A 26,391-nucleotide genomic window follows, 5' to 3' on the forward strand; every position below is an offset into this window, starting at 1 on the left:
GGTGGGTTGCAGCGGCCCATGTTCTCCCTGCCACCTGTCAGCAGGAAGCATGGGCCCTCATGTTGCCCAGCAAGTGCTGAAACTGCGGCTTCACCCGCCTACCCGCAGAGACCTCTGCGGGCCACTGAGGCCGCTCCACCAGGGCCCGTTAGGAGGCAAGGAGTGGCAGGTGGCAGCATCTGCAGGAAGCGGCAGCTTTGCTAGCTCCGCGCCCCCCCCCCCCCCCCCCCGTCACTGGCCTAATGAGATGTCTTGCACTTGTCTTTTTCCCCCTTTTCACTAAGGACCCAATGAGCTCCAGACATGAGGTCACGGAGCCTCCCCGGGGAGGCAGGGCGCCCTCTCCCGGCAGCGCTGCCTGCTCAGCCTTTGTACCTGGACTCTTCCATCCTGAGATGCCCTCTGGCCCAGGAGACCTAAGCAACATAGGTGTGACCCCACTCCCTGCTCGGAGAGGAGCGCAGTGCGTCTCCCTGAGGTCTGGTCTCGTCAGGAGCTCCCGCCCTGTGTCTCAGGGGCTTTGTGTGGAAATGACAGACACCTTGGCTCTGCCAGGAGCGGGGGTGGGGGTGGGTGGGGGGGAGGGGGGCTCGGGCTCAGGGAGAACTGTGTGTTCACAGGGGAAGTAAACACAGTTTCAGGGTGAATCAGGCAGGGATGGCATATGACTCAAGGGCACATGTCCTGTGGCCCTGGCTGTGGTCCAGCCTCTTATGCTTTGTGGCAGCAAATTTCAAGTTTGTAGCTTTGGTGGAAAAAACGCCCCAGCTGTTTTGAAATGTACCGCTCCTTTAAGAGGAACTTGGAACTTTCTGGGTGCTCAGAGGCAGGCTCTGTGCCCCGGGGCAGCAGAGGGCATTGGAAGAGACCCCTGTGTTTCCCACAGGGCCAGTTCAGCCCTGCAGCCCTGCGGGGGGTGGGGTGGGGGTTCCTGAGAGAGGCTGCCATGCTGAGCAAGCCTAGGTCACCTCCCCATGCACGGAGGGACGTGGCGGGGCCTGCTCCAGGCTCCCTGCAGACACTCAAGCTGATGATCTAAAGGGAGAAGGCACCGTGGTCCAAGGACCGGTCATCACCAGCTTAAAGGAGGAAAGACATTCCACTTGTTCCCAAGACATGGCCGATTAGTGCCGCCAGGAGGGCGGTGCCTTCCCACGCCCACAGGAGGATCCATCCTCAGTGTAGTGGCAACGCCTGGCTTTGAGGGAAAATCTCCCAGCTCAGGGCAGATTAGGGGGAGCCGTTCAGCCCAACCTTCCTCCTTCCCCTTCCCCACCTGGCAAAGGAAGGCCCTCAATTGGTTCCCAAAGCACAGACACCAGGATCCCCCCACCCCAGCCCTGTCTGCCCTGCCACCTTAGAGCCCAGCTCTGTAAACGCCTTGGGAAAGCAGCAAAGAGGGGTGCGAGGCACAAATGGGTCGCCTCCACCAAGGACAAGCCCCTCATGGCCTTTCCTGGGCTGAAAGTGTGTGTGCATCTCTGCAAACGCCAGTGGAGCCGCTGTTCTCCTAACACCTGGCACTCGCTTTTAGATCTGCAGGTTGACATCTCAGGGCCTGAATATTTTAGCTAGGAAGTATAATTGCAAACCCTGTTATACATATGAAATATATATGAACCTACATATCACACACACGCGTGTGTCATTCTGAATATTACTAAATACATTTGCGTCCCAGGAATCCGAGCCTCAAACCATCGATTTGTGCAGTTACACCGTACCAGGAAAGCTGTCCTGCCGCGGCTGGTTTCCGGAGCCAGCTGCGAGTCCTCACAAGTGGCTCGTCTTCTGGCCCAGGGCATGGTCCATGGGCAGCATGAACTTGACGGCGCTGTCCTTCTCCCAGCCCCTCCGGATCTTGGAGAGTCTGCGGCTTAAGCAGGGCAGGAGGAACAGGGCTTTGGCCAGGATGACGACGCAGGGCACCAGCAGGGTGAGCGTGAAGGTGGGAGGCAGGTAGAACTTGTAGTGGCTTTCCTCGAAGGCGCGGTTCCAGCCGTAGGTGAGCGTGTGCAGGGTGCTCAGCACCAAGGCCACGAAACCCAGAGTGGACTGCGGAAGAGAGAAGGCTGGAGTGAGGGCCAGGGGCTGGCAGAAACAGAGTCCATCAATGGCCCACTGCTTGCCCGGCAGAGGGGAAGGAAGGAGTGTGGCTTTAGCAGTCAAGGCTCTGGGTTCAAATCCAGCCTTATCACTTGCTCGCTACATGATCTTATCACTACCTAAACTCTCTAAGCCTCAGTTTCCCCAACAGAAAAACAGAAATAATACCTCTACCCTGAAGGTATATAAGGACTGACTGATTCATAAGGATTCACTAAAGTAACTGTTATTCGTACCTTTGGTGGCTAGCAGAGGACTTTTTAATTTATTTTTTGACTTTAAATAATTTTGTATTTTTTCAATTACAGTTGCCATACATTAGCTTCAGATGTACAAGCCAGTGATTAGACATCATACAACCCACTAAGTGATCACCCAGATAAATCCAGTACCCATCTGACACCATACATACATTGGAATATTATTGACTACATTCCCTATGGTATACGTTACATCCCTGTGACCATTCTGTAACTACTAATGTGTACTTCTAAATCCCTTCACCACCCGGCTAGTGTGGCTATCTTGCTGCTTTTAAGATTCTCTCTTTGTCTTTAACCTTTAGCATTCTAATTATGATGTGTCTTAGTGTGGGCCTCTTTGGGTTCATCTTATTTGGGACTCTCTGTGCTTCCTAGACTTGTGTGTCTAATTCTTTCACCAGGTTAGGGAAATATTCATTTATTATTTCTTCAAATAGGTTCTCAATCCCTTACCCTCTTTCTTCTCTTCTGCTACCCCTATGATGCAGCTGTTGTTAGGCTTTATGTTGTCCCAGAAGTCCCTTCAAGTATCCTCATTTTTTAAATTCCTTTTCTTTTTGCTGTTTTGATTGGGTGTTTTCTGCTACCTTGTCTTGCAAATTGCTGATTCTATCCTCTGCTTCATCTAATTTGCTGTTAATTCCTTCTAGTGTATTATTCATTTCAGTTATTATATTCTTCATTTATGACAGATTCTTTGTTATGGGATCTATGTCCTTTTTATGCTTGCTATCTCTTTGTTGAAGTTCTCACTAAGTTCCTTCAGCATCCTTATAACCTGTGCTTTGAATTCTGTATCTGGTAGATTGCTTGCCTCCATTTCGTTTAGTTCTTTTTTCTGGAGTTGTATCCTTTGAGGAAAACTCTCCCAGCTCAGGACAGATTAGGTCAGCCTCATTTGGGCCGTGTTTCTTTGTCTCCTCATCTTGGCTGCCTCTCTGTGTCTTTTCTGTGTATTCGGTAGATCTGCTTCAGTATTGGCATGGTGGCAGTATGTAGTAGTTGTCCTGTGGGGCCCAGTGGCACAGTTTCCTGGTCCTCTGAGCCGGGATCTCTAGGAGAGTCCCTTGTGTGGGTTATGTGGGCCCTCTGGTTGTAGTTAAGCCTTGATTGCTGTTAGCATGTCTATGCGTGTGGTTGACCCTCAGACTGGCTGGCTGTGAGGATAGGCCATCACCATAGTGTATGAGCTACTGTGTGGAGCTGACCCCATGACATGGAATTTGCCTCAGCAGGGTTTGGTACCTGCTTAGTCCTCCCTTTGGGTGTGCTACCTGTGGACCAATTGAGTGGTGCTCTGTTGTGGTCTGAAGCCAGCCACGGGGTGTGTTGGTTCTGGGGCCTCGTCCAAGGGCCCAGCATGAGGCTGACACCCCTCACTCCTCGGGGGGCGGGGAGGAGGGGGGACTCTGCCACTGAGACATCCCTTCGGATTCTCAGCTGCCACACATGGGTATGGGGCCAGCCCGTTTTGTGTCTCTGCCCCTCCTTGACGTGGCTTTTTTATATCCTTAGGTATATGACTTCTGTTCAGCTAGTCTTCAGATGGTTCTCCAGGTTGATTGCTCTGTAATTTAGTTGCAATTCTGATGTGGTCATGGGAGGAGGTGAGTGCAGCATCCACCTACTCTGCCATCCTGGGCCCTCTCCTGCAATCTAATGATGTTTAACTGGCTTAATTAGGAGCAGTTAGCATAGCCCAAACCAAACTAAAACAATACCCCCACCACCACCCAGACAAACAAAAATCCAAATTTAATACTTTGAAAATGGCCTCGGGAACAGAAGGATAAATGTAAGCACAAGTCACCTCTATGGAACAATGCACTGTTTTGAAAGCTTTTAGCTAAATAAATCAGTAAGGACCCAGGCAGGGGTCAGCTGGGCCCACTGAGAGCCATGGCATCTCCATAGCCGGTTGAGAAGTCAGGTGGCTTGCTGGTTCGTGTGTAGCAGGGGAAAGAGATGGGGTCAGCTTGCTCCTCACTGGCAGTGCTAACTTTACGGAAGACGGCAGCTTGCCTCAGCAGTCAGGCAACCACTGCTGGGCCTGTGACTTTTACACGTCTTCAACTCATGCACTCTCCTGTCCTCAACTCAAATACTACCAATGACCACAGGACGCGGACACAGACATAAGTGAGGACACAGATGCTCTGAGAGGCTAAAACACTGTCTAATGGCCACAGAGTGGTGGTTGTAGGACTAAAACTCAGGTCTGTGCCCCGCTCCCTCAGAGGGACTGCATCATGCACACCTAAAAGGCACCCAGGAGCCAGCAAAAACCAACTTTCAGAGCCATCCAAGCCACCCCCAGGCATCGGAGCTCATAGGTCAGGGATGAGCCTGCGTATTTCTCAAAGAGAGCTCTGTGACTTCAAACTTTTTTGATGTTGGCTCACTGTAAGAATCACACATCACTGCCCAGTACACAACCAGGCATGACACGTGTATCTATAACTACTGAGTCAACGCAACTTAAAAAATGCAACATGCAAAGCACTCTGATGCTTTCTTCCCCATTCTATTCATTTCATGTTTTTAAAAAGCTGGCTGTGAGCCACTAAATTGATTTCATGGCCACCAATAAGTATCAATCACCGTTTGCAAACAGTGACCTGGGCCTTCTCCTGCCCAGGGTCGGAGTTCCTTGACCTCCCTCGCCGCCCCCTACTGATGGGTAGCTTAGTCGGGGATAATGGAAATGCGGCCACATGCTGTAAGAATAATAGCAAAATGCTTTTCCTCTCTCACACAGAACCCCTCACGGTGGCTCAGAGCACCCTTGTAGGGCACTGGCTCCATTTTACAAGAGGCTTGGGAGGATGTGCCTTGTCCCCGGTGACAGCCAGGGCCGGGCTCCAGGGCCCTCACAGCTCCCCCTCTTGTCAGCACCCCCGGGGAGACAGGGCGTTTGCTTTTCTGGACAGAATGCGGGCAATTGATCTCCTCAAGTAAAGCCCTGCCTCTCTCCCCACCTCCCGCCCGCCAATCCGCTGCTCCTGCAGTGGCAGGGGGACTTGCATATTTGTCTTTTCGACTCTTCAACATGTAAAGCAGAGCGTGGCTGCTGAGGCCCCGGTCCGTTTGGCTAACAAATCCTAATCCTCCGGCTTTCCTGGGCAGTCGGCGGCCGGCTTGTAATCTGCGGCTGCTTAAGGGAGCAACTTTCTGGAGAGAGGAGCAACTGCATCTGTTTTAACTGTGGATAAACCATGCACCCCAGGGTACTCGGGCAGGAACAGGAAGATCCCAGCTTTGGGTGTGCGACACATGAGGATTAGGGGCCAATAAATGAAATTCTTGTTCCCCTCTAATGCCGGCATGTGTCAGCCCTGAGCATCCCTCCAGGGGCCTGCTGAGATGAGCAGAGCCAGTGAGATTCAGAAACTGACACACTTAAAAAGGAAGCCGCCACAGCTCTGGTGGATTCTGAGCTGGGTGAGTGGTCCCAGTCAGGGGCAATTAATGGGTTCCAGAGAGCCCTGCACCATCGGCGACACTCTGTGAATCCTGTACTGTGTCCTCACTGCAGAGAAGATTGCAACAGGTTTTTGTTGACAGTGGGGGTGGATGTGATAGCTGCCCTCTGCCTGCCACGACAGGGGGGCAGAATCCAGTCCCAGTCAGCTCCCTCCGTGGGAGGGGAGAGTCAACCTACCAACACCGGGGAGCTGGCCACGCCTTCTGCGTGGGGAACAATGGCAGATGCCAGCCATGTAAAAACAGTCCGTCTCAGTTGTCCTTATCATGGAAACTGGCTAGGCCTGTCTTGTTCCTTGTCACATCCCAGGCCTAGCCCGATGGCTGGCATGCAGTAAATGCTCAATAAACAGTTACTGAATGAATAAATGCATAAAAACCTTTTGTCACAAGCAGTGTATTCTGTGGAGTGTAGATAGTGCTCAAAGAAGTCTGGTTACTGCCCTGGCCGGTTTGGCTCAGTGGACGGAGCGTCGGCCTGCAGATGAAAGCATCCTGGGTTCGATTCCTGGTCAGGGCACATGCCTGAGTCATGGGCTCAATCCCCAGTGGGGGACGTGCAGGAGGCAGCTGATCAATGATTCTCTCTCATCGTTGATGTTTCTATCTCTCTCTCCCTCTCCATTCCTCTCTGAAATCAATAAAAAAATATATATATATATTTTTTTAAAAAGTCTGGTTATCCAGGTTTGTGTTGTAGACATTAGAATCTCCAGTGTGCCAAAGTGCACTGTCTCTCTCTTGGAGGGCAGCAAACCTTTTCTCAGATTCATTTGACCACCGACCTCCTTTCCTCTGGGTTTCTCACAGGAATGGGTCCTTGGGAGATGCTGTGTTTCATCCGCTATGAACTGGCGATCCCAATGCTCACCTCCCTTCTGTCCTGCTCAGATCCGGGGTTACAGGACCCACAGGTGGAGAGGAGGTGCTCAGCGAGGCTCACTCCCTGGCACAGTGACTCCCCGCCAGTGATGCCCAGTGACTGTACATCATGAGGTTTTGTTTGGGAAGCTCAAGAATTGTAAAATGGATCCTGCTTAATCCAGGGCTCCCTGGTCTGTTGTCTACTCTTCTCACACACTTATATCTGCTTCCCCAGAGGCCAGGAGAATGAGCTGGTCCCAGGCAGCCCTTTATCAGGCACTTGGACGGGCCCAGAAGCCCTGGCACCTGACTGAGCGGTCCTGCTGTGTAGATTATCACAACCGGGGCCGTTGGCAAAGGGGGAGGTGCTGGCACACGCGAGGCGAGGGGAGGCCGGCTGAGGCTCACTGCCGCAGGCAGCCCTGCTTTACCTGAACAAAGCTGAACTCCCTCCAGTTGAGCGAGTTTGCAATGGACGGCAGGGAGGTGACGGCCAGCAGGGACAGCGTGCCGAGGGCCAGCACTCCCAGGGAGAGGTAGATCTCCATCCGCCAGACATTCTCTTCAACCCAGAGGTGACTCTTGTTGGTCAAGACCTGATGGGGATGGAAGGAGAACGTGAACACCGGGCCCTGGGATGCGGCCAGCGGTACCTTCAGATGCCAGACACAGAGTCACGGCCAACCACACGCAACACGTGCCTGGCTCTGCTCTCAGCGCTTGCAGGTATCAGACCATCGAAGTCTCACAGCCACCCCCGAGGCCGAGGTCTCTCTTCTCCCCGTTGTACAGAACAGGGGAGCGAGGCAAAGAGACGAAGTTCCTTCCCCAGGGTCACACCAGCTAGGAGACGGCGAGCTGGGACCGGGACCCAGGCAGACTGGCTCCGAAGACCTGGGCTCCCTCCCTGTGGCTCTCACCGATCTGCCGGGGCCAGCCAGCCCGACGGTCACAGGAGTCGGTGAGAGTCAGAGAAGTCAGCAGACAAGCAGACCCTGCGAACACGACCGGATCACCCAGTCCCCCAAAGGAGGGAGACGCTCTCCTAGCTCGGACTCCCATCAGCCAGATGGACCGCTGTTTCTGCCACCTCTCTGACCCTCTGCCTTCCTGGTCCCCTAACCCGCCCTGTCACTGCCTCGCACTAGGGGCACACAGAGACACATGGACACTAGCGCCCCAGCTCCCACCTTCCCACCCAGATCCCATTTCTTTTGGAGGCATGTGGCTTTGGCTTACCACTGCCGGGCCACAGGGACTGACACACACTCAGCAAGCACTCTAGCAAGCACTTATAAAGCACCTACTGTGTATCACGCCCTGGGCTGCAGAGAGCAAGGATACCTGTCCTCACAGAGCTCTGGATCCCCCCGCCCTTCCCCCTGAGCTCCAAATCAGGGATCCACGTGGACTTGGAGGTGTCTACCCACCTCCGTACCCAGAGTGTCGTTAGCTGAGCCTCCTCCCAGCCCGGCTGACACTCAGGCACACAGCATACACACGAGGAGCTTTTATCAAGGTCATTCCATTAGAAGTGCCATTTCCCACCGCGACCAGGTGGCAGAGTTCCTGGAAGTCGCGGTGTTCTCTGAGAAACACCGTGACATGCTGGTGCTGTGTCCGCAGCACCAGGAAGTCTTCCCATCGGGAACGGTGACAATGCGTCAGCAGCCAGGCCTCTGCTTCGCACAACACAGTGACTCACACAGGTTTCTGAGAAAGTATTTCAGCAGGAAAAGCAACCCAAGCCCAGCAACCAGATCTAACATTAAAAAGTAATCTAGTGGGCTGAGCAGAATGCTTGAGTAGCTTATGAGAGAAAGCATAAAAATGGAGAAAATGCCACCCACTGGGTACTTCTCCTGCAATTTGAGAAAATGATGGCGTCTGTTCTCATTTAAGGGCAGGCTGGCCCACGTTGGTGTCTGTAAGCCTCAAAAGAACCAGGGGCCTGCGGACCCGGCTTCTCATCCTGACAAGTCATGTGTGAGTCTGGGCCTCATCCGTCCACCTGAGAGTGTTGGTGAGGTCACGGCTAAAACCCTGGACTGCTGCTAGCGGACTAGCAGGCAAGGTGGCTGACATTACCACCGAGGGCAGACGGCAAAGAGGTCTTACCCACACCCTCGTGCGCTAACAACCGCAAAGTCGTCTAGTGGCAGGTTGTGCGTTGAGTCTGCTTCCTTAGTCACTGCCTTTGCACGGCGGTGAGATCAGGCAGCTCATGTCTCCAGTCGGAGTTTGGATGATCACACACACCCCACAGTTGCTTGCAAAATGTCTTGCGTTTCCTCTAATACTTCCACTCCGCAGGGGTGCGGGGAGGGCGAAGGGGGGTCACGAGGGTGCAGTGGGTGGTGTGGAGCCTGCGTGAGGATCTGGATCCAGCTCCCTTTCATAGCCTGTGAGTCTCGCCCAACCTACTGAACCCCACTGCTGGAATCGGGGCTCCCAGTGACCAGCGCCGCGCACGCTGGAACACAGCTGTCAGCTCTCCACTCCCCCTAGTAGTTCCCTCTAGAGCTAATCAAGGCGGCCACCTGGAGACTGATGAGAGTTGTTCATCAGCAGACGATACAATGGTGGCGGCATTCACGTGGATTTCCCTCCCCTGTAGGTTGCAGGGCCAGGAGGACCAGCGGGGCTGCAGCACCAGCCCCTCTCCGTGTCCTAAGGGTGGCTGACGGATGGGACAAGAGTGGTGCCGGCCCGGAGGAGGGGGAGGCTGGATGTGGAAGGGGCAGCCTGCGGTGGTGGGGGGAACGGCCTCACAGTCCCAGGGCCTGGGTTCCATGCCCACTCTGCCTGGGGCAGTCCCGGGGCCCTGGCTAATGGCAGCGGTGTCTCTTTCTCACTGCGCTATCGCCAGGACTAAGAGGAGGATGTTCGTGGCACAGGTCACAGGTGACTGGCACGCAGCAGGTGATTGGTGTCAGCGGCTGGTGCTGTTGTTCCAATGAGAAGCGGGCAGGTGGGCTAGCTCTTGCTCCAAGTCCCACATGGACTAAGAGACACCTGGTGTTGCCTTTGTGTGGCCACGTTAACAACCAGCCACTCAGTGAACATATGGTGGGAATCTGTGTCACATACATGGGCCTCCAGTGGTGAAGGCCCAGTCCTGGAGGAAGACAGATGTGCAAGTGAGTGAGCACAGTGTTGCATGAGAAAAATCATAGAAGTGTGCATAGCGTGCCTGTGATGGAGGTGAGCATGGAGAATGGGGGAGATGGGCTGGGAGCGAAACAGCAGGAGGGTTTTGAAGGGTGAACAGGAGCTTGTCAGGCTGTCAAGTTGTCTCCAGGTGGGGAGCCCAGGCCAAGAGGAATGAGCTCTGCCCAGTCATAGGACAGTGTGGGACCTAGTGGGACGGGTCACGGGTCACGGGAACAGTGGGGAGACGCGGCTGGGAGAGAGGAGGCTGCATGCTGAACAGTCTGTCACTACCCCAGGGCGGTGGGGCGTCACTGAGCGCTTTTCAGCAGTGACATGGTCAAATGTGAGTTTTAGACAGTTCTCTCTGACAGCCAAGATTAGATCCGGGGCGACGGGGAGAAGAAAACTGTGTTGGTTAAACACTTTCTTTGATCTCAATCTTGAAATGCATTTTCGGGGAACCACACAGCACCTTAAAACACGGTGCAAATATTAGTTACTGTTCGTAGTAATACAGTCAATAAACATGGTCAGAGGTTTTCCCTGCAGCCGGGATGCAGCGCTGCCTCCAAGTCTGTGGGTTCAGGGGCTTGGCGGAAACCTTACCGTCTCCAGTGCCCTGGCTAATGCGATCCCCTCCCGCAAAGGCCCAGCAGGGCAGCGGGAGGGTGAATGTGCGCCCACCTGGAGGCCCTGAGGGGAGGCCCAAGGGCAGGATGGGAAAGCCACACTCCAGGCACCCGGAGACCCTGCTGTGACCGGCTGACTGCAGAACAGCCTAGATGTCCAGTCTCGGCGCCTGAGAACAAGGCTGACCCGCAGACTCAGCATCTGCTAGGGCACCTCCAGGTCAGGCGGCTCACCACTCACTCTGTTAACCCCGCCTTCCTCTACCCCCTCCCGACATCACCCCTGCTCTGCCCTCCAGACTCTGCGGACCAAGGTTAGGCCCCTTTGTGTGACAGGCCTTCCTACTCCCACTCGGAGAGTGATCCAGTCCTCTGGGAGTGATGGTTGCCTGGCAACCTCCACCAGGGCCTCCAGCCCTACGGGCTTCGGAACTCAGGGAAACTGCGTGGCATGTGCCCCCCTGTGCCCTACTATTTGCATCTTGGCAGCACTGGGTGAACATCCTGTCAAGGGGAGCCTTGGCAGGGCGGAGAACTTGGGGAAAGGCCTTCGGAGGCTGCGTAGGGGGTGGGGCAGGGGTTTGCCTTGGGCTCTGGGGGGAGGAGCATTACCTTCTTCCCCACCCACTGCCTGAAATGCCTGCCACTCAGATCTGCCACCTCCTGGGCAGCAAACACGGTGCCAGTCCCAGAGGAACCGCACAGAGCCGCCCTTTTTAGAAGAAAATGTCATCAAAGAATCAAACACATTAGCACTAGGGGAGACCTTGGTCTACATCCACATCAGGGCCCGAGGACAAAAGAGGGGCTCTGGCCTTCAGACCCTCCCGGTCCCCGCCCCAGCCAAGCGCAGGGACAAGGCTGTCTCGTCTTGTTCCCTTCTGGGACCCCAGGACCCGGAGTGAAGGTGCTCGGGGAATGAATGAGATAAAGACCCGAGTTCATCTACTCAGCTCTTCATCTGGACTTGTTTCCCCTGCAGAAAGCGGTCTGGTTATGCACATGGACCAGGGGACGGCTGGATCTGAATCCCAGTTCTGCCTCTTACTGGCTGTGTGACTTTGGTCAAGTTACTTAACCTCTCTGTGGCTCATATGCAAAATAAAGGTAGCACAGCACACTGGCTTACAGGGGTGAGAGAAAGGTTAAGTGAATTCACACGGAGGGTGTGAAGCCTTGGGAACAGCGCCTGGAACACAGAAGCTCTTTTGAAAGGTTTGTGACTACAGTTTTCCCCTTCCTCTCACTTCCAGCAGGCATCTTGCTTCTCTGCCTCAAGTGTGGTGTCCCTTCTCCTACGAAAGGCCACGCCCACACATGCGCGATGCCAGGAGTCGGAGGGTGGGAGGGCGAGGGCATTGGAGAAGCTGCCAGCAGGGAGGCTGAGAATGAGCAGGGGCCGAGGTCTGTGGTTTACAGGCCGTGACCCAGCCTGGCCTCCCGGTCCTGCTCTGGGATGTGGCCCAGCCAGTGAGGGGATGGCTGCGGCGGGGTGCACCTGGGGAGGGTGCGGCCCCACCACGATCCCTGCACTCCCCTAGGCTGGAACAGACACTGCAGGGACCGTCGGGGCTGGAAAGAGGGACGGACGAGCAGTGTCTCATTGGCACCTGGGCCAAAGTCTGCTGGGTGACTGCCTGTGAACCATACACCAGTACAGAGGCAGGAGGTGGGATTAGGGAGGTGGGGGAACCGACAGAAAGACTGTGTCACTTGAAGACCTGATCTTGCGCCCCATGAGCTTGTCAGCCAGGAGACAGCATCAGGGGGCCTGTTTCTGTGGGTCCAGGTCCCGCTGATGCTGTCTGTGCTGCTCCCTGCCTCGGCATGAAGGCCCCCATTTCACAGGAATCCTGCTGGCAAGAATGCAGCGTGTGGTTTCTTTAGTGAATGAATACTCCCCCTGTGAAAAAAATACCTGCTCCTGCGGCCTTCCTCTCCTCAGCTGATGGCAACACCATTCCTCCAGGTGCTCAGGCCAAAGCTCGGAGTCCCCTTGACCGCCCCGTGTCCAACACAAGTCTGTGTACCTGCCTCAGTGCCGTCCTGCCCCTCCACTGCCCGCCCCTCTAAACCTTCCCTGCCTCTCAGCTGGGCTCCCGCACAGCCTACCTGCTCTCTCAGCATCTGCCTCCAACCCCTGTTGTCTATTCTGCACCAGCAGCCAGAGTGAGCCAGTGGAAACATCAGCTGGATCCTCACTCCTCTACTCAAGGCCGTCGCTGGCTCCCTAGTTCAGTGAGTCTAAGGCCGGAGCCCGCCCTCAGCCTCCCAGGCTTCCCTGGTCTGGCTCCAACCCATCAGGCCTCACCCGCCACCCCCTCCCTCGGGTCCAGCCACAAGGGGCCCCTGGCTGCTCCTCACATGTGCCAGGCAGCTTCTCTCTCCCCCCTCCCCCTGCCCAGGGCCTGTGCTCTGGCTGCTCCCTACTTCTCCTCCCCCCACCCCTCAGCAAGGCCTCCTGACCACCCATTACAACTGTACCCCACCGCTGTCCCCTGCTTGATTTTCCCCCTTAGCTCCCAGACCTTCTAAAAGCACTCTGTAACTTACTGCTGTATGTGGCCAAGTCCCCCTGCCTGGCTGCCCATGAGCACAGGGATTTTCATAGTTCGTTCACGGACACTCAAAATCTTGGACAGCAGGATGTGGGTTCTGCCGGGTCAGGGCAGAATCGAGAGGCACACCGACTCGGCACGTACTGTGTCCCGGGCTTTCCCCCCGCGACCCCTCAGCCCTGCCACAGGCCTATAGCTGGGTGCCATGGTCCCCACTTGTCAGGTGAGGAGACTGAAGCCTGAGCCTTTGCAGGTTGTCTCCTCAGCCCGGAATGCCCTGCGGCTCACCGTGACTGGCGGGTCACACCCCCGGGCACGGCCGGCCTTGGTGCCGTGGACTGTACCTGCTTGACGGCGAGGTTGACGAGGTCGTAGCGGTAGGAGACGCGCACCGGCAGACAGACGCTGTAGAGGGCGTGCAGGGCGGCGCAGAAGAAGCTGAGGAGGCCGATCTGCTTGCGGTGCCGCAGCCAGTGGTCCAGCCAGTCGGGGAAGCGGCGGTACTTGGTGCCGCGCCACAGCTGCAGCGCGGCCGCCAGGACGCCGGGCAGGTAGACCAGCGACAGCAGCACGTAGGCCACGCACGGCAGCGACGTGTTGACCACGGACAGGGGGAGCTTGTAGAACTTGCTCTTGCCCTCCTGCACGTAGGGCTGCAGCACATCCCGGACGAAGTTGTAGGCGTAGAAGAAGGTGAAGAGCCCCAGGGCCAGGATGACAGGCACCTTCCAGCTTGGGAAGAGGTGCAGAGGCCTGGCCTCCACCTCCCGGGCCGCGGCCAGGGACCCCACGTCCACGGGCATGAAGCCCATGGCGTGCGCCAGCTCTGAGACGACGCGCTTGGCTTCTGGCTGGTCACTGCAGATGGGCACCTGCGGGAGGGAGGCGAAGGGGAGTCAGACCGGGTCACAGGTCACTGGGGTGGGCAGCGCCTCAGAGCATCAGGGCCAAACTCCCCGCTGAGCAGCTGAAAACCCGAGGCCCAGCAGTGCCAGTTAACAGTGTAGCTGGGCACAGAGGTGGCTCTGACACCCAGGCCCGGGGTCTTCCCTCGCCCCTTTGTGGCCTCCCAGACTCTGGCCCAGCAATGCCCACCACTCGAGGAGAGCACCGGGCCCACCCAGCAGCGAACGTGTCGCCCAGGTCGTTACCATCCGCCTCCCCAGCACAGTGCTCGCCTCGGCGGCCCCTGCGGGGCCTGGGGATAGCTGCATCGAGGGCTGTGCACTTGGCAATTGGGCTGTACATGTAGCTGGGAGTGCAGCTCTACCCCTCAGTCCAGAGTGTCCCTTTGGATCATGTTCCTCAGCCCTATGACCCTCAGCCAACACACAGCCAGCCCCAGCCTCAGTTCACGGCTCCCCACCGTGAGCTCACATGCACGCACCCTGGTTTTGTCCCTAAACCCTCCATGGGCCTGGTGACCCTGCTATGTCAGCATGTTCTACCAACACCGACTCGGCATATACTGTGTTCCGGGCTTTACCCCTGCCCGGTACCATTGTCCCCATTTTTTCAGGTGAGGAGACTGAGGTCTATGACTTCGCAGGTTGCCTCCTCAGCCCGAAATGCCCTGTTGCTCACTATGCATAACAACATGATGTGGGCAAGGCCAAGGCCAAGGTCGACCTCAAAGTCTTCCTCAGCCAGCCGCTAGCTCTCTTTCCTCCAATCCCTGCCACCCCACACTCACCCACGGTGCCTGGCCTGTCCACACATGGGAGCCCTAGGATGCAAGCTGCACAGAGGGCGCTGCAGACAGGGGTGGCCCGGCCCCTGTGGGCTCTCCCCCCGCCTGGCAGGCAGCTCTGCAGCAGCGTCTGGCCTGACCTCAGCGGTGGGAGTTCTCACACATATGTGGGTCCTGGCCCCTTCCTCCAGGAAAATGCTTGGCCTCTTGGTATTAAAAACTACCTTGTCTTGGTAAGAGCTCCTCCTGCCAAGAACTGGGAACAGCTCGGCCGTTCTCCGGAGCCATTTCCACCGTCAGAAAAACCTGCTAGAGACTGTTTTGAGAAACGCACTCAGTGCTGGGAAGCCCTCTGAATAAATGGATGAAACTTTGGGACATACACACTTCCTCAGGGCTTGGCACATACGTGGGTGCCTTTCCTTCTTCTGAGTCCAATTCTAAAAGCAAAGTTTCTTCCCTTCTTGACTCTAAACATAAAAAGAAAGCCATTGGCTGGAGGGGGTTAATGAGGGGTGGGGAAGGAGGGCATATGTAATACTTTCAATAATAAAAAATTATTTAAAAATAAAAAAAATAGACAAGCCATCAACCGTTTCCTACGTGCTCCCTAGGTAAGCAAGTTACCATAGAAAAAAGAATGGTAACATGGTACCATAGAAGAAAGAATAGAAAAAATCACCAACTGTGGGACCTGGCGTAAATTCATCAATATCTCTGAGCCTCAGTTTCCTGTCTGTGAAATGGAACTTCCCAGGGATGTGAGACGAGCTGAGACAATGAGCACAGAGAGCCTTGTGTGCTGAGGGCCCTCAAGGAAAGCTAGCCATTATATTTACTGTCATGATGATTGTTACCCCCCCTCCCCGCCCCCCGCACCTACCTGCCTGTTCCCATCCCTTGGGCCAGCCTGCAGGGTCCAGGCGGAGATGACATTGAAGGCCTTGACCACTGTGCAGGTGGGGAAGAGGGCGGCCAGGTACTCGGCATTGGACTCACGGTGCTGAAGGTGCTCCTGCTCTGCGGGGTTGCTTACGTCCACCAAGATCTTGCCGGCTAGCTGGCTGCTGAGCCCACACAGCGAGGAGTAGTGTTCCCGGAACACGGCCACAAAGATGACCTCAGAGGAGTCTACCGCCTCCGCCTGGAACACCACTTGTGCTGCCGAGGGGAACAGCCCAACCGTGCGTTTGGGGTTGCGGCTTCCCACCACCACGCTGAAACCAGAGCGCACCAGGCGTGTGGCCAGGGACCGGGCAAAGTCCCCAGTGCCCAGGATGCCCACTTTGGGGGCCCCACTGGCAGCCTCGGCAAGGCTGCCATCACTGTCCACCAGGCGACGGCTGATCAGCGGCTTGTCCATCTCTCCTGGCATATTGGTGGCTAGAAGAGAAAACAGGGACCTGGTCAATGGAGGGCTCCTGGAATGCCCTTCCTGTCAGCTCTGTCTCTTGTTCACTGCATGGTGGTCAAACATTCACCCAACAGGCCTTCATGAGTGCTAAGCGGTGCCAGCATGGAGCGACAAGCTGAGTGAGACCCAGCCCTTCCCTGAGGAGGGCACATGTGCAGGGAGAGGAGGGGGAAGGACCTCTGCCCTCCAACCTTTGTCCTTCCTACTGAATTATTTCTTTGGGACAAATGCGCAAGAGTGAGAGTGCTGAGTAAGGAGGGTATGGAATTTCCAATACCGTGCTAGGCAATGCCATGCTCATTTTCAAAGGAATATGTGGTGGACAGTGTGACTATCCATAGTGACTGTTGAGCCCAGCCTCACCATCGCTGGGTGTTATCTTAGATTACCAGGAAGGGTAGGCGTGTTCCTCTGCTCGGCTACATTTTGCATTTGGAATAGAACCTTTGATGCTCTCCTTAAGTAGATGTGAACAGCTTGAAGGCAAGGACCTCATCTTATGTGACTTTGGATCTCACCACTTGTCACAGGGCCGGTGCTCAATATTAGTCGAATAAATGACTAAATACTGCAGTGATACTTACTCTAAGGGTAAGGGAGGCTGGCTCATGACTTTGAATGGGATCTCCCTCACTGAGCCTGAGGGATGAGTGGACAAGGATGAAACCCTGGACTTGAACCAGGAGTTACCAGGAGTTTATAGTAAACTTATTAGGAAAAATTACATTTTAATTGTTACCAAATTCTAACTGAAATTTGCTATTTCCTTATGCATGAAAGTAAGCAACAAACCACAACAGTATTCATAGTGAGCTTGTCACCCATACTGACCAATGTGACAGCACAAATTTAATTGTGAAAGTTTTCCAAATACTGCTTAAATTCGTCACTAATTTAAAAATCATTGTAAAGAAGAGCACCTAAATATATAGAGCAAATATTAGCAGATCTGAAGGGAGAAATAGACAGCAATACAGTTCCCACTTTCGACAATAGATAGATCATCCAGACAGAAAATCAGCATGGACACATTGGACAGCCCTGTAGCCTCCTCATGTGTACATGGAACATTCCTCAGGACAGATCATTTGTTAGGTCACAAAATAAATCTTAAAAAATTTAAAAAGATTGAAATCATATCAAGATTCTTTTCTGACCACAACAGTATGAAACTAGAAATCAATAACAGGAAGAAAACTGGAAACTTCACAAGTACGTGGAAATTACACAGCACACCCTGAACAACCAATGAGTCAAAGAAGAATACAAAGAGAGAAAAAAGTATTTTGAAACAAATGAAAATGAAAACCAAAAACTTATATAATGCAGCAAAAGCAGTTCTAAGAGGTTATTAATATTTTAGTGACTAAGAAAAACAAACACACTCAAACAATTTAACTTTACACCTCAAGGAATTAGAAAAGGAACACAAACTAAGTCCAAAGTTAGCAGAATAAATAAAAAATCAGGGTGAAAATAAATGAAATACAGGAGAGAAAAACAGTAGAAAAAAATCAACAAAACTGAGACCTGTTTTTTTAAATCTCTAAGGGAGCTGGTTTTCCCTTAGTCTATGACAGTGTAAACATTACAGGCTGCATAAGCAGAGTGAGATATGTTTGTTTTTAATTGAAAAATCTTTAGTGAGACTAAAAAAAGAGAGATAAAAAAATAAATAAAGTAAAAAATAAAAGAGGAGAACCCTAGTCAGTTTAGCTCAGTGGTTAGAGTGTTGGCCTGCAGACTGACGGGTTGCAGGTTCAAGTCCAGTCAAGGGCATGTACATCGGTTGCAGCTTGATCCCTGGCCCAGTCAGGGCTTGTGCAGGAGGAAACCAATCAATGTGTCTCACATCAATGTTTCTCTCTCTGGGTCTCTGCCCTTCTCCCTTCCATACTCTCTAAGAATCAATGGGAAAAATATCCTTCGGTGAGGATTAACAAAACAAAATAAAAAAAAACAAAACAAACAAAACAAATAAATGGAGAAATTACAACTGATACTATAGAAATATAAAGAATCATAAGAGATTATATGAACAATTATATGCCAATAATTGGGTAACCCAGAAGAAATGGATAAATTCCTTAAAAAAATATACAATCTACCAACACTGATCATGAAGAAAGAGAAAATCTGACAGGCCAATAATGAGTGATGATATTGAATCAGTAATTTAAAATCTCCCAACAAAGAAAGGGCCCAGGACTGATGTCTTCACTGGTGAATTCTACAAAATATTTAAATAAGAATTAATGCCAGCCATGGCCTGTTTTGTTCAGTGGTTAGAGCACTGGCCCTTGGACTGTTGGGTTGTGGGTTTGATTACAGGACAAGGGCATGTACCTCAGTTGCAGGTTCCCCAGCCCTGGTAGGGGCATGTGTGGGAGGCAACCAATCAATGTGTCTCTCTCACATCAATGTTTCTCTCTCTCTGTCTCTCCCCCTCCCTTCTACTCTTTCTGAAATGGAAAAATATCCTTGAGTGAGGATTAACAACAACAACAACAATAAAAACACACAAAAAATAATTAATGCTAGTCCTTCTCCAACGCTTACAAAAAATAAGGACACTGTAAGAAAAGAAAATTACAGGACAATATCTCTAATGGAAAAAAAAATTCTCAACAAATTTCCTAGCAAAAAAACCAACAGCATATTAAAAAATCCTGTACCATGATCAAGTGGGATTTTATCCCTGGCATGCAAGGATGTTTCAACATCTGCAAACCAATAAATGCGATACACTCCATTAACAGAATTAGGGATAAAAATCATATGATCACCTCAATAGATGCAAAAAAGAGCATTTATCCTTTCATGATAAAAACCCTCAAGAAAATAGGTAAAAAAGGTATGTATCTCAACATAATAGAAGCCATATATGACAAGTCCACACCTCACACCATCCTATATAATAAAGATGTAATATGCAAATGGTCATTATGCCATGAAGCATAAAGACCGACCATGTAACGACCGGATCACGGATCAGCAGGAGGGCAGGGCAGCGAGCTACAAGCAGGTGGTTGAGAGCTACAGGAGGGGACAGGGAGCAAGCTATGGGGGCGGGGCAGGGGGGAGTGGGGAGGGAGAGCTACAGCAGGGTGGCAGAGAGCTACCGGGCGAGTTACTGGTGCACGGATTCGTGTGCAGGGCTACTAGTACTATGATAAAAAGCTTTTACTTTAAGATCAGGAATAAGACAAGGATGCCTACTCTTGCCACTTCTATTCAACACAGTACCAGAAGTTCTAGCCAGAAAAATCAAACAAGAAAAAAAAATAAAAGGCATTCAAATTGAAAAAGAAGGAAAATTGTCACTAGTTGCAGATGACATGATCTTATATATAGAAAACCCTAAGGACTCTACCAAAAATTTGTTAAAGCTAAAAAACTAATTCAGTTAAGTTGCAGGATACAAAACTCAATGTAAAAAAAAAAAAACAGTTGTAGTTCTAGACACTAATAATGAACTATCTGAAAAAGAAATTTTAAGAAATCTCATTCACAATACCATCAAAAATAAAATAAAAAAAATACTTAGGAATAAATTTAACCAAGCAGGTGAAAGACCTGTACACTGAAAACCATGAAACATTGATGAGGGAAACTGAAAAAATAAACACATTAATAAATGAAAAGATATCCGTGTTCATGGATCAGAAGAATATTGTTAAAATGTCCATAATACCCAAAGTGATCTACGAGTTCAAAACACTATTAAAATTTCAATGACATTTTTCACAAATATAGAGAAAATAAATCTAAGATTATATAAGACTGCAAATAGCTAAAGCAATCTTGAGCAAGAACAAAGCTGGAGGCTGATTTCAAACTATATTACAAAGCTATGATAATCAAAATACTGGAATAAAAATAGACACATAGACTAACGAAATAGAAGAGAGAGCCCAGAAATAAACACACAGATAAGGTCAACTAATCTTTGACAAAGGTGCCAAGAATACACAATAGGGAGATGACAGTCTCCTAATAAATGGTGTTGGGAAAATTGCATATCCTCACGCAAAAGAATGAAATAGAACCTTTATTTCACACCATACATGAAATTCAACTCCAAATGGATTAAAGACTTAAATATAAGACCTGAAACTGTATAACTCCTAGAAGAAAACATAGGGAAAAGATCCTTGGCATTGGCCTCGATCGTGAATTTTTTGGATTTGACACCAAAAGCTCAGGCAAGCAAAAGTAAAACCAAACAAGTGGGACTACATCGAACTAGAAAGTCTTTGCATAGCAAACAATCAACATGAAAAGACAACCTGTGGAATGGGAGAAAATACTTGTAAATAAGTTACCTGATAAGCTTATATCTTATACATCCAGCTATATGTATCTGATAATATCCAAGAAACTTACTTGTATACAACTCAACAGTTAAAAAAAGAGACAAATAAATGGGCAAAGGACCCGAATATACATTTTTCCAAAGAAGAAATACAAATGGCCAATAGGTACATGAAAAGATGACCAGCAGCACTAATCATTAGGGAAATGTAAAACAAAACTCTTAGGATTATCATCGAAAAGTCAAAAGATAATAAATGTAGGCAAAGGTGAGGGAAAAAGGGGGAACCCTTGTATGCTGTTCACAGGAATGTAAATTAGTACAGACAATACAGAAAACAGTATGGAGGCTCCTCAAAAAATTAAAAATAGAGCCATCATGTGAGCCAGTAATCCCTCTTCTGGGTATTTATTCAAAAGAAATAGAATCACTATATATATTTTTAATATTTTTATTTATTTCAGTGAGGAAGGGAGAGGGAGAGAGAGATAGAAACATCAATGATGAGAGAGAATAATTGATTGGCTGTCTCCTGCATGCCCCACACTGGGGATTGAGCCTGAAACCTGGGCATGTGCCCTGACCTGGAATCGAACCGTGACTTTCTGATTAATAGGTTGATGCTCAACCACTGAGCCACGCCAGCCAGGCTAGAATCTCTATTTTGAAGAGAATTCTGCCCCCATGTTCGTTGCAGCAGTATTCACATAGCCAAGATACGGGAACAACTTGAGTGTCTGTTGATGGGTGAACAGATGAAGAAGATGTGGTACGTGTACACAGTGGAATATTATTCAACCTTAAAAGAGAAGGAAGTCCTCTGGGCATTATGCCATGTGAAATGGGCCAAACACAGGGAGACATATTACATGATCTCACATGTGGAATCTAAAAAAGTCAAACTCACAGAAGCAGAGAGTGGAATGGTCACCAGCCTGAGGGGTGGGGAAAACGAGGAGATGCTGGTCAAGGGGCACAAACTTTCACTTATAAGAGAGCAGGTTCTGGAGATGAGACGTCCAGCGCGGTGTCTACGGGGAATAGCACGGTACTGTGCACGTGGAATTTGCTGAGTAGATCTCCAGAGTTCCCAACACACAAAAGTTGTAATTATGTGAGGCAATGAACATGTTATTAGCTTGACTGTGGTAATTATTTCACAATGCATATCTATATCAAAACATCACACTGCATACCTTACATATAAACCATGTTGATTTGTCAAGCATACCTCCTTAAAGGTGTGGGGGGATGAAAAATAAACAAAATCGTAGTAGATATTAGACCAGTCACTAGATTGTGTTATTTAATAAAGAAGCACGCATATTACTACAGCACATCCTTTTTTAAAAAATCTAGAAGCTATGTTTCAATAGCTGGTTTTCTTTTCGACCCTGTTATTTTATTTCCTGCACTGTTCTGCACGGAGGTCCAGGGGCTTCACCAGCTGTGGGTCCCCAGGGGTTCCTGGCATCGAAGGGTTAAAAACCACTGCCTGGAACCGGCTTTAACACCTGCAGTGCCTGCCTCTTCCCACGCTCCACAGCAGTCTCCCAGGTGGCTCAGCACCAGGTGAAGTGGGTGGGTGGGTTGGGGGTTACAGGGTCTAATGCAAGGGGCAGCAGGGGGCCAGGAGCCCGTGGCAGGCTCTGCCATGGACCAGCTGTGTGTCCTTGGACCAGCCCCTGTGCCTCTCTGGGCATCCCACCTTTGTGAATGGAAACCACAGTCTCCATCAGAGATAACAGACAAGCAAACCTAAAAGGTTTGAGAACTGTGGCATGGACTTAGGAGATGCCCACTACGTGCCAGACACTGCCTTTCTGGGAGCGATGCCGCCCGGTCCTCACAAGAACTCCCCGAAACAGGTACCGTTGTTACCCCCAACTTAAAGAGGAGGGACCCGGGGCTCAGAGAGGCTGAGGAACTTAGGCCCTCGGCCTCTCCCACTTTAATGTGGTTTCAAAGCATCTCCCTGTCCTCACAGCACATCAGGGGCCAGCTGAGCTAAGCCTCTTCGGGGTTATTTTTGTGGGGACCCACAGATGGAGGGGCCACGCTCACACAGACATGCAATACCAGTCGGGACCCCACCCTGCTCATTCGGACTCGACTGTGGACAAGGAAGGGAACGGCCCCTCCCTGGTGTTTTCTGCCTGGTTCTGGGGGAGGTTTTCGAGTGGAGCAGCCCTTGTGGGGGCAGGGAGGCCCCTGACTCCTCTGTGCACAGGCTGGAAGCTGAGCCCATGGCTGCTGGGGCGGGGGCGGGGGCGGGGGCAGGGGGTGGCGGTTCTGGGGCCAGACTGCCTGGGTTCTAATTCTGACTGCCACCTGCTGGCTATATGACCTTGGGCTTCTCAGTGCCTCAGTTTCCCCAGCTATGCAAAGGAGGCAATCAGACCTTCCTATGGGGAGATCACAGGAATAAATAACTCAGTATTTGGGAAGCGCTTAGGACAGTGCTCGCTCAGCACACAACAGCACGCAGAGATGCGGGGCAGTAGTTACGACATAAATACTGGCTGCCGGCAGGAACCAGCAGCAGGGCCAGGCGCAGGAAGGACGCAGGAGACCGGGGACCTCCTCAGCGTGGGGCAGAGGGCGCTGCATGGCCGGGGCTGTGCGGTGCCTCGGGCTCCCAGGGCAGCTTAGGGGATGGGGCCAAGGTGAATGCGAGCGCTGACTGCCCGGACTCCAGCGTTCCCGCAGCGGCCTGAGGCTGGAGAAGGTCTGCGGGCACCTTTCCGAGTGGCTGCCTCGGCCCTGGACACACCAGCCCTGGGCGAGCTTTGCCCTCAAGGGGAAGGAAAGTAACCACACCGCCTCCAGACCATCTTCTCCACATCTGCCAGCACCTTGCAGGAGCACATTCTCCTTCCCCCTCCGTCTCCTGAGTAACTGCTATGGGAACCCTCGGAGGATAAAGTGGGGAAGACGAGGTCCCACTCAGGCGGTGTACTGTCTGGTTTCCAGCGGTGTGTGTGCGAGTGGTGAGATAAGGCGCGCCCGTGCAGGGCGGAACACAGGGCAGCACGGGAGCCGGAGCGTCAGGCTTCATGGCACACGTGGCACCTGCTGGTCCCTGAAGAACCCCAGTGGTTTACAGACTCAAAGCAAAACCCACCCACCGGAAGAAAGAGAGACAGTGAGGCCCGGACTCGGCGCGCTGTCCACGTTGACCCCAACCTCCAGCGCGAGCGGGAGGAGCTATTTGGAGCTGGCTCTTGGGGCTCAGTGCTCAGCACCCGACTGGGTACTTGCTTCCTTTGGGGGAGCTGAGACAGAGGCCGCACAGAGGGCAGGGGCTGGGGGGACCTGGGGCTGGTCCCAGCTTTGCCCCAAACTGGCCCTGAGACATGGGAAAGTTGCCAAGCCTCTCGGGGTGGGTTCTGGAACATCAGAGCCTCTCAGAGCTCCTCCCTTACCCCCCTGCCCCCCTCTCCCCCGGCAGGCTGGGGAGCTAAGAGATGTCCTGACTTATGGACCTCAGGGGCCCTGCCCAGGATGGAAAGGAAACATAAAGCATCTCTACTGTGCTTCTTGCCATCAGGATTCGGTCCTTAGGACAGGAAGCGGCCAGGTGCTAAGGCCTCCCGGTGAAGCCTCCGCCCAGGGCTGCTCCTGGGCAGCGCTGACAGGCGGCCCCGGGGCCAGGCCTGAGGTCACCCACAGCCACACCCACAGCCACACTCATGAGCTGGTGCCTTTCAGCCTTAGCCCCAGGGCCTTTAAATGGGGACTCCAATTGCACCTTTCCACACGGGGTGCTGTGAGCTGAAAGGAGGAAATTCGTGCACAAGCTCAGAGCCCTCTCTTCTGATTGGCGCATGTGCCGGTGTGTGCCCGGGCTGTTCTCTGGGGTGCTTCATGGGCAGCGGGCACGTTTCAAAATTCTTTTGCCCTCCCAGTGCCCAGACCAAGGCCTGCTGCTGGTGGAGACTAATCCTGGCTTTGCCCTGGCTCCCAGGTTGTTCTATTTACAGATCTGGGGGAGGGGAGTGGGAGGGGATCAAATTGCTTCTGGGTGGGCTGAGACCCAGCCTACCCACAGACCTGCCCCCGCCCCTCCCCCCCCCCCCCCCCCAAGCTTCCAGCAAAAAACCAGACACTCAGGCCTGCAGGAGCTCCAACCACAGGTCCTAGCCCCTCTGGGTCTCTGCCAGGCTCACCCATTCCCTCCCACTTCCTGGCAGAGGCATGGCAGGGCTGTTTGTGGCTGGGAGCCACGCCTGGCCCATGGGCCTGCCTGCCAGCTCCTGCCAGCTCCCAGGCAGGCCACTAATGGTGGGCAGTCCCCACAATTCTGCAGGGGCAGCAGACAACCCTCAGGCTGAAGTGGCTGGGCGGGCAGCAGCCACAAAGGGGTCACCGTGGGTGGGGCTGAGGGTAGCTGGCTGTGGTGCCCTGCAGCTAGATGGAGAGATGGCCTTCGGGCCAAGTGGGGTGCCTCCTCCCCCTCCCAAGCAGAGGCCAATGGAGCTAATATTTCTGGCCCAGGCTGGCCATGGGACGGAGAGAGGACAGGGCACAGTTCATGTCCTCATGCGGCCCACAGTTACCTTCAAGCTTTATTTTTAAATGTTATCTGATAGTAAAATTAAATTTGGGGGATACATTCCTGTTATTGCTACATTTGCGTATAAGTTAAATATATTTAAAATGTATAATTTGTGCAGTATAACGTGATATACAGAATAAATCAGATAGAAACAAATAGAAATGTAAAGGGATACGCTGGAATTTAAATACACATGGAAGCTCTAAATTTCCTTCGTCCCTGGGGAGTTCGCACCCGTTCCGCAGACCTGTGCCCAGGGCGAGTGCCAGGCACAGGAGGAAGTTGAACCAGGTCTCCTGAGAAGAGGGCACTGGCTTCAAAAGGGGGAACTGGGCGGGCGGGCCTGAGCCGAGCCTGAGGGATGTGAGGAGGAACCGGGAAAAGCACTCCTGGAAGAGGGCCGGTGGCTGGAAAGGGCAGAGCGCAGGGACCCACCAGGGCTCGGCTCCCTGGGGCAAACTGGTGTGTGCCCACGCCAGCACCAGGGCCTCAGCAAAAGCCACAAGTGAAAACACAAATTCTTGCACAGACCTTTGTTTAAGCCGAAAAAGTGCAGAGTTGGAAGGAGTAATCTGAGAGGCTGAAACTCTGGTCCTATCCGATGATTTCCTCACTTGGAGACACCACAAGTCCTCCTCTCTCTAGCCTCAGTTTCCTCATCTGTACAAAAGGAATGCCTACAGCTGCCCAGCTGCCCTCAGTGGGCACAGCGAGGGCTGTCACACCGGGGCGTTGCTCTGTGGCCGGAAACTTCTCTGAAGTCCTTGTCTGCTGGCTCACATGCTTGTCTGCCTCCCTGCCCTCCTGTCACCTTGGGGAGGGCAGAGGTTGCTGTGTGTGCTCCATGCTGTCCCCCTGGCACCCAGCACCATCCTGGCACATGATAGGAGTTCCATGAAGGCACACATCTCTGGAACTTACAGCTTCAAAACTCACTCTATCCTTGGGGGACAGAAATCCTTTCAAAATGCAGTGTGTATTTCAAGAGAAGGCAGTCAGATCCTCACCCGAAAGGCAGGGATCACCCAAGCTGCAAGAGATGCTCGTGGGTCTTCTCTTCTGTTTTATAGAACCTGCTCTCAACAAGAGAGGATGCCAGGACAGTGATCACAGCTGTCTGTCTGCCTCTTGCCTCCCCCGCCCCCTTTCTATTGAATTTATTAGGGTGACACTGGTTAACAAAATTATGCAGGTTTGAGGTGCACAATTCTATAATACATCATCTGTACACTGTATTGTGTGTTCACCACCCTAAGTCAAGTCTCCTTCCATCACCAAGCCAACTTGCCTCTTAAAATCTCCCCTCTTCCCACCCATGTCCTGCTAATTTGCTGTGAACAAGAAATACAGACAACACA

The 26,391-nt window shown here is 52.3% G+C and overlaps 1 protein-coding gene across 1 annotated transcript in view; it reads right to left on the reverse strand.

Annotated features, from left to right (window-relative positions):
- Nucleotides 1-248: 248 nt before the first annotated feature.
- Nucleotides 249-26,391, reverse strand: part of STEAP3 (STEAP3 metalloreductase) — a 39,183-nt gene continuing 13,040 nt past the window's right edge. Inside the window, exons 2-5 of the mRNA XM_008143450.3 lie at nt 15,630-16,129; nt 13,401-13,928; nt 7,148-7,312; nt 249-2,055 (exon numbers count right to left, since the gene is read on the reverse strand). Of these exons, the coding sequence (XP_008141672.2) occupies nt 1,774-2,055; nt 7,148-7,312; nt 13,401-13,928; nt 15,630-16,121 (1,467 nt within the window). The 5' untranslated portion in view covers nt 16,122-16,129 and the 3' untranslated portion in view covers nt 249-1,773. The remainder of the gene's footprint in view (nt 2,056-7,147; nt 7,313-13,400; nt 13,929-15,629; nt 16,130-26,391) is intronic.

The sequence above is a fragment of the Eptesicus fuscus genome, chromosome 11 (assembly GCF_027574615.1).
Source record: "Eptesicus fuscus isolate TK198812 chromosome 11, DD_ASM_mEF_20220401, whole genome shotgun sequence".
NCBI classification, from domain to species: domain Eukaryota; kingdom Metazoa; phylum Chordata; class Mammalia; order Chiroptera; family Vespertilionidae; genus Eptesicus; species Eptesicus fuscus.